The sequence below is a fragment of the Phragmites australis genome, chromosome 4 (genome assembly GCF_958298935.1).
Source record: "Phragmites australis chromosome 4, lpPhrAust1.1, whole genome shotgun sequence".
Classification (NCBI taxonomy): Eukaryota; Viridiplantae; Streptophyta; class Magnoliopsida; order Poales; family Poaceae; genus Phragmites; species Phragmites australis.
The window spans coordinates 48050568-48068337 of NC_084924.1; the positions used below are offsets into that span (position 1 = coordinate 48050568).

At 43.6% G+C, this 17770-nt stretch overlaps 2 protein-coding genes and 1 pseudogene across 3 annotated transcripts; all 3 read right to left on the reverse strand.

Moving 5' to 3' along the window:
* Positions 1-8955: 8955 nt before the first annotated feature.
* Positions 8956-11028, reverse strand: LOC133914898 (uncharacterized; annotated as a pseudogene).
* A 445-nt stretch (positions 11029-11473) lies between these two features.
* LOC133916980 (thiol-disulfide oxidoreductase LTO1) lies at positions 11474-14372 on the reverse strand. Its single transcript, XM_062360888.1, has 7 exons — positions 14205-14372; positions 13820-14093; positions 13119-13375; positions 12905-13017; positions 12522-12669; positions 12141-12278; positions 11474-11867 (listed from the first exon to the last, which is right to left on the reverse strand). The coding sequence occupies exons 1-7, from the start codon at positions 14292-14294 to the stop codon at positions 11787-11789; spliced, it is 1101 nt and encodes a 366-aa protein (XP_062216872.1). The 5' UTR covers positions 14295-14372; the 3' UTR covers positions 11474-11786.
* A 744-nt stretch (positions 14373-15116) lies between these two features.
* Positions 15117-17213, reverse strand: LOC133916981 (uncharacterized). Of its 2 annotated transcripts, XM_062360890.1 has the most exons (7): positions 17028-17213; positions 16865-16923; positions 16718-16758; positions 16527-16558; positions 16120-16148; positions 15480-15516; positions 15117-15372 (listed from the first exon to the last, which is right to left on the reverse strand). In XM_062360890.1, exons 1-7 carry the CDS (start codon positions 17109-17111, stop codon positions 15169-15171), a joined length of 486 nt encoding a protein of 161 aa, XP_062216874.1. In that variant the 5' UTR covers positions 17112-17213; the 3' UTR covers positions 15117-15168. The 2 variants fall into 2 exon arrangements, 1 of the variants encoding a protein (XP_062216874.1); XR_009909559.1 differs by having other exon boundaries at positions 15286-15372; positions 16120-16758; positions 16865-16937; positions 17028-17167.
* Between the last annotated feature and the right edge of the window lie 557 nt (positions 17214-17770).

The following is a 17770-nucleotide window of genomic DNA, read 5'->3' on the forward strand; positions in this document are numbered from 1 at the left end:
CTCACCAGATATTCCATATCCGGCTACCATAACTCACCAGACAATTCCATTACCTGGTTACCCGACCATCCATACCGGAACCCTGATCCCAACTAATCAAGAAGAAGTCCAAGCCGCTCTTGACCGTGAGCACGGCTGATCGATCAGTTTCACACTCTGCAGAGTTTGCACACTTTACCCACGAGTCGTGATTCCCGTTTTGCTTCACACTTCCGGGGTGTAGAGCCGGGGTCTCACTACAAGGCCTTTACAAAGCGCCTCCAAATCCATATGCACCCACTAAGGTTTCACCACTAACAGGGATTCCATCCACTGCAGAGGCCCCCTCTTGTGCCACTTAACCGTCCATTGGTGCGTACAGAATATGAAGGGCACTAATTACTTGGCCAGGCCGTACCCATATAGGCCTCATGGTTGTGCTGTTATGCCGGGTTACAGGCTTCAAGAACCGATCCTTAGGACCCAACACAGGAACAGACACATTCCCAACGTGCGGCACAACAAATGCGCCTTCATGCACCATCCACATAACAACCATCCTGTTAGGATCCCTATTTCATGTTGCTACGAAAGATTACCATACTCGATTCATGTTGCATAATCGTTAATCAAGTTTAACTTCTAACCCAACCAGGACAGCGACTAGCATATCTACCATTTTCTTCCCATGACCCATCAATGGCGACAAGGATATTCAGACAAAAGCTAGTAAACCCTATTCATAGGTTTCCAATTTAGACAAGCATGCAATGAAGGGTAAACAACTAACATAAATTCCTAAAAATAGGTGCAAGATGTTCAAGGACACTTGCCTCCTTTCGAAGTGCTGCTCAGTGTTGTCAAAATCTTGATCTTGAAGTCACTCGAACTGTTCCAGAACGTCATCAACTAATCGCAAGAACTTCCAACAAACAACACAAAAGAAACACTAAGAACAGTGCACCAAACAGAAGCAATGCACTATAAAAAGCCTACTAACGGAAAGTACCCGCTGCTACGATCGCGGGAGCGCGAGAATCGCCTAAAACGGAGCTTGTATGAAAAAGTTATGAGGGTTTTAAGCTACAAGGGCTTTTCTGAAAAAGAACAAGGGCTAATTTGTAAAACAGAAAATTCTAGGGGCTGATTTGTAAAAGTCCAGGGACCTATTCGCAATTAACTAAAAGTTCAGGGGGCTAAAAGTAAAATAACAGGGCTATCAGGGGTTGTTTTGTGAAATCATAAAAGTCTAGGGACCTAATTGCAAAAGTACATATTTAAAATAATTAACAGATTTGTTTTTAATTAGAAAACCCTATTTATGACGTCAGCATGACATCATCACGCTGACGTGGACGCTGACCGTCTCGGCTCGGCTGACGCGGCTGACACGTGGCGCTGACGTGGCTCTCATAAGCTGACTAGGTTAAAGAGGACACGTGGCGCGATCTGAATGGCTAGCGAAGGGGTATTTTGCAATCTAATCGTGGCCGTTGCTGCAAGATCGGACGGCTCACCTTGAGTCTTCCTCCTCTGGTCGGCGGCGCGGGGCTCAGTGCGGCGGCGCTTGGCCGGAGAGTCGCCGGAGTTGAGCTCCGGTGGCCGGACTTCGACGGCGAGCGGCGGAACACGGAAAGGAGACGACGGCGAACCCGTTTGAGGGGCAAGTTCGCGTCGGGGCGGTCTCCAACGGCTCGGCGACGGCGGCAACCTTCGGGGAAGGTTCGGCGACGGAGTGAAGGCGCTCTGGGGGAGGAAACTCGATGAGATTTGGGGCTTTGGGTGCGGTGTGGTGAGAGGAGGCCCGTCCGGAGGTTTGATTTGGATTATATAGGCGGGAGGAGCGGTTGCGGAGAGGGGCGCGGGGTGGAGATTGTGCGGCGGCTTTTTCGGCGGCAGTTGCGGCACGGCATGGGCAGAGAGAGGAGATGGAGGAGAAAAACGGGCGACGGTAGTTGCGGAGACGGGCGTCACAGTGGGCGCGAAGTAGCTGAACACTATCTCATATGCGCTGGTAGCACCTGAAAAAGCAGCGTAAGTACAAAGATATTCGCAAGACTCTAATCCATAATAGGTATATATGAATAATCTGACTCCAAGGATCATGCATTTGGATGTTAGCAAGGAGACGATCACATGCTTAAGTAAATTCATAAGCGAAAGCATATTTGGACACAGTAATATGAGAATCTATACTTAACAGTACACATATACCCCTCCTATCTTGTAATCATCAACATCACAAATATTTGTAATAGAACCATCATAAACATATATATGAATAGAATCATCTCAATCACATCCCAACATACCGTACCACATCATTCCACATTTGTGTCTCTGTGATCGATGCGGATGGACAGAAGCATACTCATAACTGAGAACATGGCAATTTGAATTGTTTTTATACCATGTAGGGGTACTCTTTTACCCACACAACATGATGACCATTTGTCTTGTGCGACTCGCTAAAGTCCACACAAGTGTGTACTCGTGACAACCTTCCCTAATTAAGTCTCAACCGTTTGATCATGCACCTCTAGGTGCGAGGGTCATCTAGAACTACTCTCATAGCAAACTAGATACCCCAACAAGCCTATTATGCCCACAACACACGAGACGTGCAAGCCAAGGAGTCATAGCTACATAAGGTATTTAGCTTATCCTTACCATAAATAGATATCTAGTTAGTACAAAAAGTGCTAAAACCAACAGCATCGACAGATGGTACTTAATTGATGCAAGTAGTCTATAGCATCCAGGCTCCTCTCCCGACCTACCCCTAGCACCATCCCCATATCGTATCATCCTCACCACTCATACATCCCAACATCATTATCAATTCCTTTATGAACAAGTAAATAAGCCCTAAGCTTGCAAACAGTGGTTGAATCCACCACTCGACTTGTACCAATGACTTATACATTGCTAAGTATCCAATTAACCTTTAAAGTTAGACAACCACATAATTAAACCTAGGTTACAAGGATAGTAAATATCAGATAACCAAGGTAAGATCAATGCAACAACATAGGTTCTACTCACAATTTTTAACATCGACTCGCTATTCATGCACAACATACATATAGCATAACTTTCCAAATTAGACATAATTGATCTAAAGTAGTGGATAGAATATGTTTAGATGATTGTCTTGCTACTCCAACGCTTGCCTGATGCTACCTACGCAGTACTCACAGAATTTAGGACACCCTCGATCACGCCCATGTCACACTCCAATTCTTCGTTTACTAAAGAAGAAGACATGTAATATGATGAGCATGAATGAGGTGCAAAGATGTATGCAACAAGATGCATAACAATAAGTTAAAAGTACAAGACATGCGAAAGATTAACGAAGTCTACGATCTAAACAAGTTCAGAAATTCTGACAGAATCCAGAAGTCCTGGGTTACGGAACTTCAGGGTGAACCTCCGGATGGTGGTCCTCTATTAGCAACTTTTGAATTAACTCGAAAGTTCAGAGTTGAGGTCGGAACTTCTGGGTTGGGTCAGAATATCCCATTTATTGTGCATCATCCTAGTAGAGTACTTGTATCTATGTCAATAAAGGGATAACTATCAATTACCGTGAGAGCTCTTGGATTGGGGGTTTGCTTTCGAATGAGGGTTCTTCGCTAATCATAAATTGGATCAATCCAGAACCTCCAGTTTATAGCCGGGACTTCCGATTTGATCAAATTCTCCAGGCGAGGTTCCGAGGGAGGGTGCTCGGTTAAATGTAACTCGAGATAACCTAGAACTTTTGGGCTATGGCCGTAACTTCCGAGTTTTGGCAGACTTGAGCTTGCAATGATTTTCCTCGACTGATTCGACTTGCATGTCAAATCTATACCACATAAATATGTATATGCACTAGTTCATGGATTGTAGAAAATATTTACACACAAAACCCACATGATTTCCAAGTATAATTCAACGGGGATTTCCCAGTGCTACCCGGAACTTCCGGGTTACACCCGGGACTTCTGGGTTGTTGCAGAGAGAGTTATTCGCGGGGAAACTTTGATTGATTTTATTTGTGCGCCTCACCAATCTAAGGAGTGAAGGGTTTGCACTAACACACGGGTTCTAGACTTCATCCACCAACAAGGTAACCCTAGCTCAAACTCATCAAAATCCTCTTTTTTTGCTCCAAAGCCTCAAGAACTCGAGGTGCTTCGCAACTTCACAACTAAAGCTCCAAAACTCGGATTCAACCAACCAAAATGTGCATTCTCACCATGGAATCCTAAGGGAATTACCTAATGTCCTTTATCGAGGCCGATGACCATCGAGTGAAGGAGGAAATGCTATGGGAAGAGGAAGAATGTCATTGCTTCTCGTTGTTTCAACAAAGAACACCAAAAGAGGTCAAGAATAGCTCGAATCATTTAGACATGTGCAAAATAATTGGATGGATAAGAATCTTATAAGCTAAGGATTATGTGGGTACCACATACATACCTTGATTTTGCTTCTCGGAGAAGGAATCTGAGGAAGAAAGAGAGAGAGAGGAGGGGGGAGCAGCAGCTTGGCTACTCTGGTGGGAGAGGGAGAGAGCGTGGGAGTGAGGGGGAGTGAGGGAGAGCTGCACATTAAGGAGAGGAGGTTGTTGGCTAACTCACGTGGGCTCCATTTTCTAGAGAAACAAGCCTATTTCAACTGCAAAAACATTTCATTCCCTCCTGATTTTAATTCCCTCTACCTACTGACTCAAAACAGGGTGCTCTAGTACTCAAAAATTAAATTGCTCAAAATTAAACATGATGCTTATGATGTATGACTATGCTTAAGACATGATTACAGGTTCGGAACATGACATGATCTATCCATGGTTTCCTCCAATTTACCCGTTTCAAATCCTTTTTCCCTGAAGGGGGTGAGCTGTGCGATGAACCTGCTGATATACTCTATCCTTCCCAGGGATCCTCTTCTGGGTCGGGTTGGCATCCCCCTGGAGAAGGCAAGTGAAAGGGTATAAAAGGAAGGGGACACATCAGAATGTCATCAACGAACAAATAGACACAAGACCGGCTCATTTTCTTCCCGATCCTCTACTGCTCTCGGTTCCCTGCTACTGTTCATCTTCTTCTAGATCTAGATCCTTCTCCTTCTTCCTCTAGATCCTCCTCTAGCTCCTTCCCCAACAAGGTTGCTAACAAGAATGCGTCTACCAACCGAGAAGCTTGCAGAAAGGCATCAAGATACTGACCATCTTGATACTCTCGGAGTGGTGGAAAGAACGACATCGTTGGATATTTTAGGGTGAAGAACTTGCGAAAGACGCACTGCTACATAGGATACAAGAGGAGGCAATGACCTGGGGTATGGCAAGTGCCCACGCTTTAACAGCTCTTAGAGACGGCCGAGAAAATTCATAATTTGTCTGCGTGACTCTCGGGTTATATGTCACATTTCCTTTTCATATTTCGACCTTGGGCCCGTTATAATGGCCCGCAAGCTTAAATGTAGGCATCCTTGATGCCTCTTTCACTCTCTCTAATTTAATTGTCCACATGGTGGATTTTAAAAAAGTGTCAAGTACTCTTATGGTATCCTCACATCGTAGCTGCTGAGCGAATGCTGCACAGATCTGACTCTCACCTTGTCAGATGACCTTGGTGGTGGTGCGGGAGGGGGGGGGTGTCTGTAGGAAGGCAATATTATTACGGAATTGCCTAAGTATCATTTGAATGGTTTTTTGGCCTGAAATCATGCACATTTTGTACTGTGGGATGTGCTTCAAGATTCGTGCTCTTACCTTCTTCTCTTGTGAGCTTTGCAACTCCGACAATATCAACTTGTGTTAGGGTTAGGGGTTGCAGGGCTAGGGTTTTAAGGAATTTGGTATTTGTCGGCTGTGGAGGGATATGGCCAGGGAGGTTGGCTGGCCCGGCGGTGGTGGCAGGCAAGACGACGACGCTGGTGGAGGACTGCTAGTTGGGCGGGACTAGGCCACCAAGTTTACACTTTGTGACACATTTATGTTCTGCACTATTTATTGGGGAAAATCTTTGGTGCAAACAAACAAATGGGTGCAAACGTGCAAACAATGAATGTCATCCGTCTTATCCTCATCTGAAGGTTGCGGTTGATCCCACCAGCGGACTAGCTACAGCAAGAACGCACTCGACCCGAAACCCAAATAAAAAAAACCCGACCCGCCCTTGAAACACTTAACGGGTGAAAAATCACCCCGGTCTCAAACCCGGTGAGGACTCGAAACCCGATGGGGAGCGGCGGCCTTGGGCGGGAGTGGCTGGCGCGGGCAGCGGCAGGAGCTGCAGCGGGCGGTAGGATTTATTGGGCGCCCACGACTGAACTTCTGCCCCTACCCGCAACCCGAACTCAATTCGGGCATGGGCAAACCGCCTCATTGTTCCCCCAGATGCGAGGTGAGGCAAATCTGACGGTGGGGAAGGTTGGGCAAGGCAAAGTGAAGTGAAGGAATCAGAGTGAGGGAAGGCTAATGGGAGAAGAAGCGTGTGGAGGTGTGGTTGGCGTAGATGAGAGAGGCGTGGAGGGGAAGGGCGTAGTGGGGGTAGATGGGGAGGGGAGGTGGTAACCGAAAGATTCCATGGTTACTTGCGGTGCACCGCTACTCCTCCCATTGGGAATTCAGATGCTGTTGTGATGGATGAGGAAGGAAACAAGAGGAGAGAGGGGAGGAGGAGATGCGCTTTTGACGGCGGGCGGGCGTGGCCTGGACTCTATTGTGTTTGACTAGGGTGGGGATGGTAGATAGAATGGAGTATGTTTCGTTTGGACCTTGGCTTTCCTCCGAACTACCAATGTGCCACTCACTGCCTTGCATTTGAGACAGACCACAATAGAGTCCGACCACCCAATCTGGATCACACAAATCCGATCTGACGGACTCAAGGGGTGGTCGGTATTTGAAATGATGGCCACCCCTGGTCGTCATTTTGAACCCTGAGCACAGCAGGGGCTCCACGAACGCCACCATTACTCGCCTTTCCTTTGCTCCCTCTCGGAGGTCTCCATGACGCCCTTGGACAACCGCACCAACATTGGAGTTAAAGATGGCAACGAGTATGGATTACCCGCGTGCCCATGGGTAAAAAACCCGATGAGCATGGGTCTAGGTTTCATAGTTTGTCCGTAGGCACAAGTGCGGGTTTGACTGTAAACCCAACGGGCAAAAGGTCATGGGCACAAAAAAGGATTACCTATGCCTGTGAACCCACAAACCCGCTCTAATTACTTGACATGTGGGTCCAAGTGATCACTAGGTATACAAACTATTAGCTTAATTATATAAATCCACTCCAATTACCCACAAATCCGCTTCACCCTAACAGACGGGTATACGGACGCGTCCACGGGTACACGATGCTCGCGGGTGGCAGGCACGTGTAACATTTCTTACCCATAACGGGTAACGGGTGCGGGCACAAGTTTATGAATGTACTCGCGGGTATGGGTCTAGATAGCCTCTACCCACAGGTATTTTACTCATTGCCATCTTTAATCGGAGTATCGGCCTCAGCCTTGAAATTGAATATACGGAGTATAGTGTCTTCGTATTTTCGTGTGTGTTTCTGACCCAAGAAGAATTTTTCTCTGTGTGTGTACGAAAGAAAGAGTGTAGGGAGTTAAACCATTAATTATAGTCTCGTCAGCGATAAGCGTTAATAAATTCCTTTGCTTTCTTCTCTTGGTGGCTTGATTTTTCCTCATTTCGTGAGGCTGACAGAAAGAGATTACCGGCTTAATTATTGACACCGCTGATCCTGATGGGTAGGCATGATTAACTAGAAGTGCTCGCATGAAGGTATTTTGTGATACCGAGAAGTAAGCCTGCCTATACTGGGGCCACCCTGCTAAGAGAAGCTAGAATCGAACATCCTCTTTGGTCAGGCTATAAGCATAAATTTACATTCACTCGACTAAACTATAACGATGCATAGAAATAATTTAACATATTTCTCTATGAAATTATATGCATTCATCGGCCTAAGATCCCATCATACTGGCAACCAATCAGCTATTAGTTTCTACGTTCTTCTCGTTCAGTACTACTTTGATTATTATTTTATTTTATTTGTTTCTATATATACCTTATCTGATAACTACTGAAACTTCAACGAATAACAGATAATTCTGTTCACGTAGATACTTAGGTGCTAAGTATTTGCTTAATTACTTGGACGACGCATATCGTTTTGTATAGGTGGTTATCTCCTCGCAATAACCGCCATAAGGTAATAAGACATATCCAAATATTTCAATCAATTCATCGTGTACCATGTGTAAACTATCCTCGAATGTAAAAGAATCCTCTATAACACAATTCAAGAAGATTACGCTTATGATGCTAAGTATGATACGTTTCTCCCACCGGACTATATAAGAGAGAAGGTACCTCAAGAAAGAGGGAAGGACAAGCAAGAGAGAAACATAAATAATATGAGATCAGATAGAAGCAGAGAAAACCAGTTGAGATTCACAATAGATTCACGATCTAATTCATCCGATAAGAGCTTCAGGATTTAGAACACGAAAGAACTGGCTCAACTTCATAGGAATAGATCTAGATGTACCCATTCTAATTGTATCATACCAAGATTAATCAAGTTAACACATGATATAATTATCCTAAGAGAGACCAAAAACTATATGAAATCACATGTCCTTCTCTTCTATAAGCACAATTGATAAATAAGTATCTCTATTTTAAATAATTATTTGCACAATTAATTTTACTTACCGTCGACAATAATAAATCATATCTCATCAAAACCATCCTTACAGATCTGTTGTATAACTCATTCAGCTTACAGAATTCACATTTGCACAAACAAATGGAGATTTGGCCTCTAGAATACTACTTTATACAGGACTAAAGCGAACGAAATGCTTCCCTGAGACGCGCTCCAAGATGGCACGAATGAAAAATCAACGGAAACTTGCCCTTAAGTGGCTAGTGGCTACCAATGAACTCTTACGAAATCAATCAGCAACCTGCCAAGATAAGATTCACATTATACTCAGCGAAACACAATAAACATAAATGTGATGAATTTTCTTCAAATTACTTAGACTTGTCTCAGCTCTCACAAAACTACTCCCCGCATCATTTTGTTGAAAACAGCGAAGTGAAGTGACCCCAACAGGCTATAACTCTTAAGAACACTCCAGGAATCCAAATCTTACGGTGCATATCATGTCCCTTTCTGTTTGTGTGGGTTTGAAGGGCATATATATAGTATCTGACATTTGAATCAGAGGTAATCTCAACAGCTAATTTCATATCCTTCAATTTGTATTGTTGCAAGCAGGATCGCAAAATTCAACAGTCAGACACGCTACTTAGCAACTTGGACCTCACTTCTCCTTTTTATTCGTGTGAATTTTCTTATGTCTGGCAACACTATGTTCGGCCACGGAATTACCATGGGCATCACTTGATTGAGAGGATTACAGGCTACTTAGCAAAACCTGATTGAGAGGATTGTTTGGAGACTTCTTCCACAGCTTCCATATCATGTCTTTGTACTGATGCAGAGTCAGACCAGGTTTGTCTTCCTTGAGCTTTGCAAGCTCAGCTTCTTCAAAAGCCTGCGTCAATGTACACAAAATTTTCAAAACTGCAGTACGGAAATTAGAAGAGGGAGCAAGGCTATCAGATTTCACAACTGATCTGGACAGGAAATGACTATACCTTGTTCGAGACCTTGAGGCGGCGCTCAGGGTGGCGATCCGGCAGGAGCGCGGGCTCCGCAGCGATGGCCATCTTGGCAATCGCCTATGTTTACCTGGTTGGCGGTGCTAGGGAATATCCTTACCGTGGAAAACTTAGAGAAAAGGGGATAGATAGCTGATCAAAACGATCGTTTGTGTAAACTGTGCACCACGTCGTATGAAGATACTGCTCATCTTTTAAAAGATTGTATTTTTACTCGTCAGTATGGAACCAGGTGATGCTATGGTTCGAATGGGACAATGTACCGAGCCTACATGAGTTCTCCAATATTCGTTCATGATGGTGAAAAGCTTAAAAGAAAATAAATAAGAGAACTAAAAGGATTTTAATTGAGGAGTTATATATTTTTGGTGAAATATTTAAAAAGAGGCTGTTTTTCAGGACTAAAGTCTGAACAACGTCTCAATCGCTTGGAAAATAAAAGAGGATGTCGAAAATTCGTACGTGAATATTATCTTAGGCTGTTTTTCTTTTTCTCTGTAGTACGTGTGCCGGCGTCTTTTCTTCTTGTTGTTGTGAGATAACTGTTGTCTTCGGTCTCTGTCCGTATAAGCGTCAATTGAACTCTTTATATTTCATTTTTCTCATTCTCTATAATATTTTCGATAGCTCTCTTGCCGTCTTTTTAAAAAAATCTTGGCAATCACGTCCTCCACCGACCGCGCCTCGATGATGGAGTCATCCCTGTTGGTGTTGGCGACGAGCACGACGCGCTCATACTCCTCTCCGTCGGCGGTGCGCGCCTGCCGCTTCTTGGCCGCCTCGGCATCGCGCTGGAGGCGAAGCAGCTCTGCCTCGGTGACATTGGGCACGACGGGCCCGCCCAGGCGCGCGTCCTTGCGGTCGGGGCGGCGGGCCGCGGCTGCGAGCTGCTGCTGCTCGAGCTCGGCGAGGCGGCGGTTCTCGGCGCGGCGGGCGGCCGCCTCGGCGTCCTCCTCGCGGCGGCAGGCAGAGCGGGACTTGGGGCCCTCGGCCGCCTGCCAGTAGGCCTTCTCCTGGCCGCGCGCCGCGCCGCCTCAGCCGCACTGCATCCGCCTTGGTGTTGACGCCCATCTTCTTCGGTATTGCGGACGGGCTGGTAGCCCAATAGCAAAACTCGTGGGTGAAGGAAGCCGGTGGAACTTCGACTTTCTTTCCACATTCGAAAAGGTCTCTGAAACAGGCACCTGTAAAAAAAAGAAACGCGGGTAGCGATGGCCGACGGGGTCGCCTGGTTCGCGGCGCGGAGCGCTTCTGGATTCTTAAGCTTGAGCCGTCGATTCCTCGGGCCAACCCGTTAGCTCCACGTGTCATGTCTAGTGTAACGTAAAGGCGTGAAGTTTTTTTCCCTGAACTCTAACTTTAATACTTTTTAAATTAGTTATTTTTAAATTTAAAAAATTTTAGAGCTAGAACCGTAGCAAATTGAGAATTTTTAATTGAGTCATCTAGTTTTTATATTAAACTTAAAAACAAATATTTAAACCGTATTACTTTGTTCTATAACCGCTAAATCTTTATAGATCTTAGAGCTAAAGCTACTAACAAAACCTCCCACGGAATCACGGAAGAGTGGCCACGACGACTGATTTCTGTCATGTGCCCAAGCCCAACCGGCCTCCATCTTCATGGAGCAGCAGATAGGAAATTTTCATTGAAATTTACTTGTTAGAAACGGGAGCAAGTCACAAAATTTCTGGGAAAATTAAAACATAATTTCGACAATTCATGAAAGAGGCTATCAAATGTATTCTCAGCGTTCTGTTTATGTGAACTAAATCCTCATATCAGCGGGTATACGGACCCACCAAAGTTTCTTATAGCATTAAACAGTACATTATATACGGTCAAAATAACAAGTGCTCGTTTTCATAGGATTACACATTTTACACTACAAACTAGGATATACAAAATGGTTGTACAATACTCTGCCTGCTCTTTGATTTCTCTTCTCAGAGAGCAAGTAGAGTTGCTACAAATTACAGTGGTTAGTTGTTAAGTAGACCATACTACCTTCGGATGCACAATTGCTGTGTAAAGACTCCGACTTAGAAAGCTCCCATCTTCAATTCGGTGGTATTTCCCTGTGTCTCAGGCCTCAGGGTTGTTTTGTGCCCTCCTCCGTAACGAACCCTGATACTTCTGAGAGAACTTCCAGTTCCTGATCACCGCTCAGAACCTGAATAGGTACAGGATCAACTTGTAAACAAATGGGAAGAGTCAAATCTGAAACGAAAGTGAATGCTGGTAACTGGTAAGTGTGTTTTAACTGCGAAGCAAAGGAATGACTGATGACTAGCATCATTCAGTCTGCTCTATACAAAAAGTGGAGCACACAAAAAGCGAAGCAAAGGAATGACTGATGACTAGCATCATTCATGTTCCAATATGACAGGCTCTACGGAAGGAACACATCGGATCTTCGCGAAAACATCGAAGTTACAGGAACCACCTTGCCGTTGATGAACCATGTTGGAAAACCTTCAAGACCAGCAGCTGCACATTCTGGAGTCATTTTCTTTCCCTTACCAGCTCCATTTGGGAAGCATTCCACATAGTCCAGAATTTTTGTAGCTTCACGACCAAACATCTGCATGACAATATGGTAAGCTTGAAAAGTGGTTATTGGATGGATTTATGTGACATTGATACATCCATTTTGGAGATCTTGTTCAGAGCAGCAACAATAAAAAAGTAGATACTGTATCATCGTTATACTACAAGCACTGGAATAGAATGTATCTACAGTCCCTCATAACATAATAATATATCTGCAAAAGTGAAATCATTTGTCGTTCAGTTAGGTAGCTTCAATAATTTAAAGAACATGCACCTGTTTTTGTTCATTGCAATGAGAGCACCAGAATGCTCCATACATCTTAGCACCTATGGAGTGCAGATGTCTAGCCAGTGAAATAGCAAATGGGGATGATTCAGTTGTTATCTCCGTTTCATATGGTTCTAATACAAAATCATCTGTGCTGCATAAAACAAAAAAGGAAACCTGAAAGTCACTTCCAATGATATCAAAGAAAATGGAATATGTAGTGAGTTCACATAGTGTACTAAGCAAAAAAACAACAACTATAGCAAATGAGCAAGATAGAGGAGTGATCATAGCCAAATTTGCCACATGCTCAACGTTCGTTGTGTTCCATTATTCAATATCTAACCAATTTCAGAGAGCAGAATATCACATCAATAAGGAAGCCTCACCCTTTCAACTGAGTAGTAGCTGAACTGTAGGAGTTTGTCAAAGCAAGAGCAATAATGGCAGCTACAGCTAACTGAAGACCAGCAAACTTTTGGATACGTTCAAAGCCGAAGTCCTGGAAGAACAATATTGAACATGATTACTTAACTGCTAACTGAACTACATGGTTAAAGGTCAAAATGAAGAACACACGGTTTTCTTTACGAAACCACATACCTTCACTCTGATGAAAAGTAAAGTGAAGGAGAGAAATGCTGACAAGAGGCAGTACGAGCAAGATATCCCGACAAATTTAGTGCTTAGAATGTAAAGAAAGTAAGCACTCGCGGTCGCCATTGAAGTAGCAATCAGAAGCAATGTTAATCGAATATCCAGGTCGTCAAGTCCTGGGAGCAAGTTCTTTCCGTCTTCTTGCAGAGAAAGTGCTGTAACAAAACCATATGCCACCAGACCAACTATGGGAAGAGGTATCCCTGTAAAATTTAAGAGAGACCAATTGTCAAATTTACAAGCATAGCATTGTGTGTTTGTAATTCTATATTTTATCATAGTAGCACATGGGAGGGGCACAACTGCATGAAGTTTAATAAAAAGCGATCACGGAATAATAGAAGGGTGATCATATAGTTGTATGATTAAGAATCTATAAGAAATACCATGATCAACCACAATTTGGAGTTAAAACACGCGCTTATACATCGCTCGAAAAAAAACACGCACTTATACATCGCTCGAAAAAAAAACACGCACTTATACTCAATGTGTAGCTTTCTATACACACTGAAACTCCTATATACCAAGACGGAAAGCACAATAAAAGTACGCTTATTCAGAAATAGTGGCAATCCTATGTGCACAATGACACAATTTAACAGACATTTACCGACAAGCAATCAGCAACAACGGGAAGAGATTACCAAAGACAACTGAGTAGTCGCTTTCGAGGACATCGCCGCAGCTTCCGCCCCCGATGGGGCAGAACGCCTCGGAGCCCGTGAGCTTGAGGTACGTGAGGTAGCCGGTCTCCAGGAACCCCAGCCCAGCGACACCCGCAGACCAGGTGCTCGTGGAAATGCCCAGCAGAGAGGAAGGCGACGCCAATGAGGGTTTCCCAGGCGGTGAGGTCGGAGGTGCGAGGGCCTCCTGCTCCGGGGAAGGAGGCTCCGCGCAGCACCTGAAACGCGCGGCTCTCTGCACGAAGATGGAGAACACGAAATTGGATAAGGCAATGGACCAAACACCTCCTTCGTGGAGAGGGAGGTGACGCTTGGAAGGAGGAGGGGTAGGGGTGATGGATTTCACCTGGGTACGCGAGGACGAGGAGGCGGCGGTGGCGAGGCGAGTTGGGTACGGGAGGAAGGAAATGGCGAGAGCTGCAGAGATGGTCGCCATGGGCGGAGGCGAGTGGTGACTACTGAGAGGCGAACTCGCTCCACCTCAAAGCAATGCTCAGAGCCAGACACATGACGATTTTTTATATATATTTCTTAAATCAAAAAATTACAAAATAGTCGTCAACCTGGGCGACTGGTTTAAAAATGAAAAAAATGCTACGTTGGTTGCTTTCAAATTCAAAATAATATTGAAATAATCGTGAATTTTTTTGAAAAAAATGGTGACATAGAAAATACTATGATCTAGCTCTCAAAGACATTTCAAGCTCCAAAAAATGATAAAAATATGATATGTAAAATAAAAAAACAAATTTCATTATACAATTAAATTTGTCTTTTTTATTTCTCCGTACAATAAAAATTATTCTTTATTTCTCATCGCACAAGTAATTGTTTGAGTTAAATTTTTTTAGAGCAAGATTATAGTATCTTCTATACCATAAAATTTTGTTATAATTTCTCATAACTATTTCAATAGTGTTTTGAAGTTTGGGAGCATTGAAACACTGTCTTTTTATTTTTTTAACATGTCACCGGTTATTTTTTAAGCCTGTCACCCGTTGAAAAAGGTGACACGACAGTCAATAAGAGTCTAGGTATTAACAGACGTCTATTTTTACAATTTTCGAATTTAAGAAATATAAAAATAAAAAGGCTCTACACATGACTGTCTTGTGGGCCTACAAGGACAGGTAATGGATGGGCCTCCTTATTTTGGGCCTATTTTGGTGATAGATGGGCCTGCTTATCCTGATGGGCCTATGATTTGAAAGGCATAGGAGAAACGCTGGCCCACCAAAACAGTAAACAATACAAACAATGTCTGGATTACTTGATATTGATACAAACACAGCTACGAATTGGCATATGCATTATTCTGTGTGTACAGCCCCAGAGATAAATACAAATCGAGGGCAAGAATTTAAGCAAAATGATAGTTTCAACTTTGGGCTACAAAAGGTTATGTACAAGAAACCATCTTGTTGCCGGTGACGAAATAAGGGTTGATTGGTGAACAGTTCGCACTTCACTGTTAACATCCTTTTTTTTCTTTTGGTCTCCATGAACGGTTCGCACTTCATACAAGGAAAAAAGATTTGGTAGGAGAAGTGATCCAGTAACAACTAAAACAGCTGAAGATACACAGTACATATAATCAAGACCGGAGAAATTAACATATTACCTCGTACACCTCCTCAAGACTGAGAAATCCACGACCCCTGAAGTCAATGAGAAAACTAAGAAATTTAAATAAGAGAAAAAATGTGTGCACAGATAGATCATACTTAGAAAACATCCAACTTATGATGTAAATGAAAGAATACGCATAAACCAAAATGGTGCAACATGTGTCCTTTTTCTTTTTCCTTTTTTTTTTTTTTTTTGCTAGGGCCGAGCACAATAACAGCTTGAAACTGAAAAGCACTTTGGTGATATGGAGTAATCGAGGGATGCAGCTTTATGGAGGTGGTTATGGATGGGAAGATGGCCAAGGAAACTTCATATTTCACAAAGATCTCTATGAACGGGACAACTTGGCATGGGATCTCCTGTACTCTATACCGAAGTTGACCACTTTTTTGCAGAGTTATACCGCAAAGGTATACGTAAATAAAGTCTTGTTTTCTAGCTTAGCAAAGAATTTAACCTCAAAGTTGAATTATCATCTTCCTAGCTACAAGCTATCACATACAGAAATATTGGTTATAGGTTCTTAAGGACAGTTAAAGGACACCAAACAAATCATGACAAAACATAAGCACTTGGATAATTTCGTGATGCTAGACATGAAAGAATATCTAATAACACGTGAAATATAATACCTTTGTAGGGTGGAGAAGACACTCTGCACCTGAAAAGTGAAAAGGATAGGAAAATAAAAGCAAGAAGAGTCAAACGAGAAGCTTGCAGTTAGCTTCCAAGAAAGCGGCCGTTCACGTCAGGAAGGGATGCATTACAATGGAGTTCATTAATATCAGATATACCCATGCATTGTAATTTATGACTTCGGTGCAGCATAGAAGGCCATTTTCTTTGTATAACTGAAGCTTAAATAACATTCTCACAGGCAATTACTCGTTCATATGAGGCACACCATGCATTGTTGATTATGAAAAAGAAAAATTGCAGTATTACCTTGAATCATTCAACAAAGTTACAGAAAATGCTCGTATCAGTGAGTAATCCTAATTCCTAAATGTGCAACAGGTCCAAGTAGAGAGCCACATACCTTCTGAAGGAATTTGTTAAGAGCCAAAAACTCTGCGAAGAACAATGCGAAACAGCATGTGAGGTCAAAAATCATATAGTTTTTCTGAACAGAAGCTCACAGGGATGCATGCAGTAGGATAAGTGGCAAGTTAATACTAGATTTCTAGCAGCTCTATATTTACAATGCATATAAGAATTGTGAGAGCTAACCTTCGAAGCTCATGGTACCATTCCAATCAAAGTCGTCCATCCTACACAGAATCCCGTCCCAATTGAGCTCAAGTCAAAGCCCAATCAACAAATAAGACAGCAAAAAAAAAAAAAAAAAAAAGCAAAAGCCAAGGGCGAGAGGACGACCTAATCATCTGCTGCACGACGGAGAGGGGGAAATCGAGGTTACCCACGGCGAGCGCGCTCTGGTGGTGGGAGTCTAGCCGGTTCGAGCGTTAGCGGTCAGCTCCTCTAGCAAGCGGGAGTAGGGTAGAATTGGGCGAGAGCTATCGAGACGAGGGGACCAAACCTGGAGCTGAGGAGCGGTGACATTTTCGGTGCGGCCAGCGTCGACACGGTCGAACCACTCCCTGGGCACCACAGCGTTCTCCATCCCCGGCCTCCGACGTGGGGGCACCGGCGAGGACGACGACCGGGGCTTACCGTTCGCCGACTCGCCGAAAATGGAGAAGAGGGGTAGGAAGGCGAGCCGAATGATTATTTATTTATTTTTATTTTTTTTTGCCTCCGCAGGAGGTGGCTCGTTTATTTGCCGCTCTGCACCACAGTCAAGGCTGAGGGAGCTTTTACGTCTTCAAGGTTTAGATACGAACTACACCTAAATAGTGTGTATGTGTATATCTCTTTTACGCTTTCAGTTGTATTGTGCTGCCTGCATTGTTTCCAACCAGAAGCCATACATCCACAAATTATTGCCTCCATCACAAATTATGGGCTTAGCCCATGGCTAGTTCTGTTCTGCCTCGAGCTCGTGGGGAATACAACTTTCTACTTGAATATTTGTAATGGTTTGAGACTCATATTGTACTTCAGACGGCACACTCCAAAATCCAAATCTTGGTCACTTGCGTGTGTAGTAAAAGAATATAAGTGAATAAGATAACCTCATTTTGCGTAAAAAAAAAAAGATAACTTCATATTTCTTGTACAGCCTAAGCTCTACATTGTACAACAAAAATGGATTCTTGAGCATAGATTTTTTTTGGAATTGCTCATCTCCAAATTTTATTACTCAGGAGCAACGAAATTACG

What these genes read in the sequence shown, in the direction of transcription:
- LOC133916980 (XM_062360888.1), bottom strand. Translation starts at nt 14,294, where the DNA reads ATGGCGACCATCTCTGCAGCTCTCGCCATTTCCTTCCTCCCGTACCCA. An exon ending in CGACTACTCAGTTGTCTTTG is followed by an intron (nt 13,376 to 13,819) that starts GTAATCTCTTCC and finishes TAAATTTTACAG; the next exon opens with GGATACCTCTTCCCATAGTT. An exon ending in GCTACTACTCAGTTGAAAGG is followed by an intron (nt 12,670 to 12,904) that starts GTGAGGCTTCCT and finishes TGTTTTATGCAG; the next exon opens with CACAGATGATTTTGTATTAG.
- LOC133916981 (XM_062360890.1), bottom strand. Translation starts at nt 17,111, where the DNA reads ATGGAGAACGCTGTGGTGCCCAGGGAGTGGTTCGACCGTGTCGACGCT. An exon ending in TGGTACCATGAGCTTCGAAG is followed by an intron (nt 16,559 to 16,717) that starts GTTAGCTCTCAC and finishes TGTTCTTCGCAG; the next exon opens with AGTTTTTGGCTCTTAACAAA. An exon ending in GTCTTGAGGAGGTGTACGAG is followed by an intron (nt 15,373 to 15,479) that starts GTAATATGTTAA and finishes CCTTGTATGAAG; the next exon opens with TGCGAACCGTTCATGGAGAC.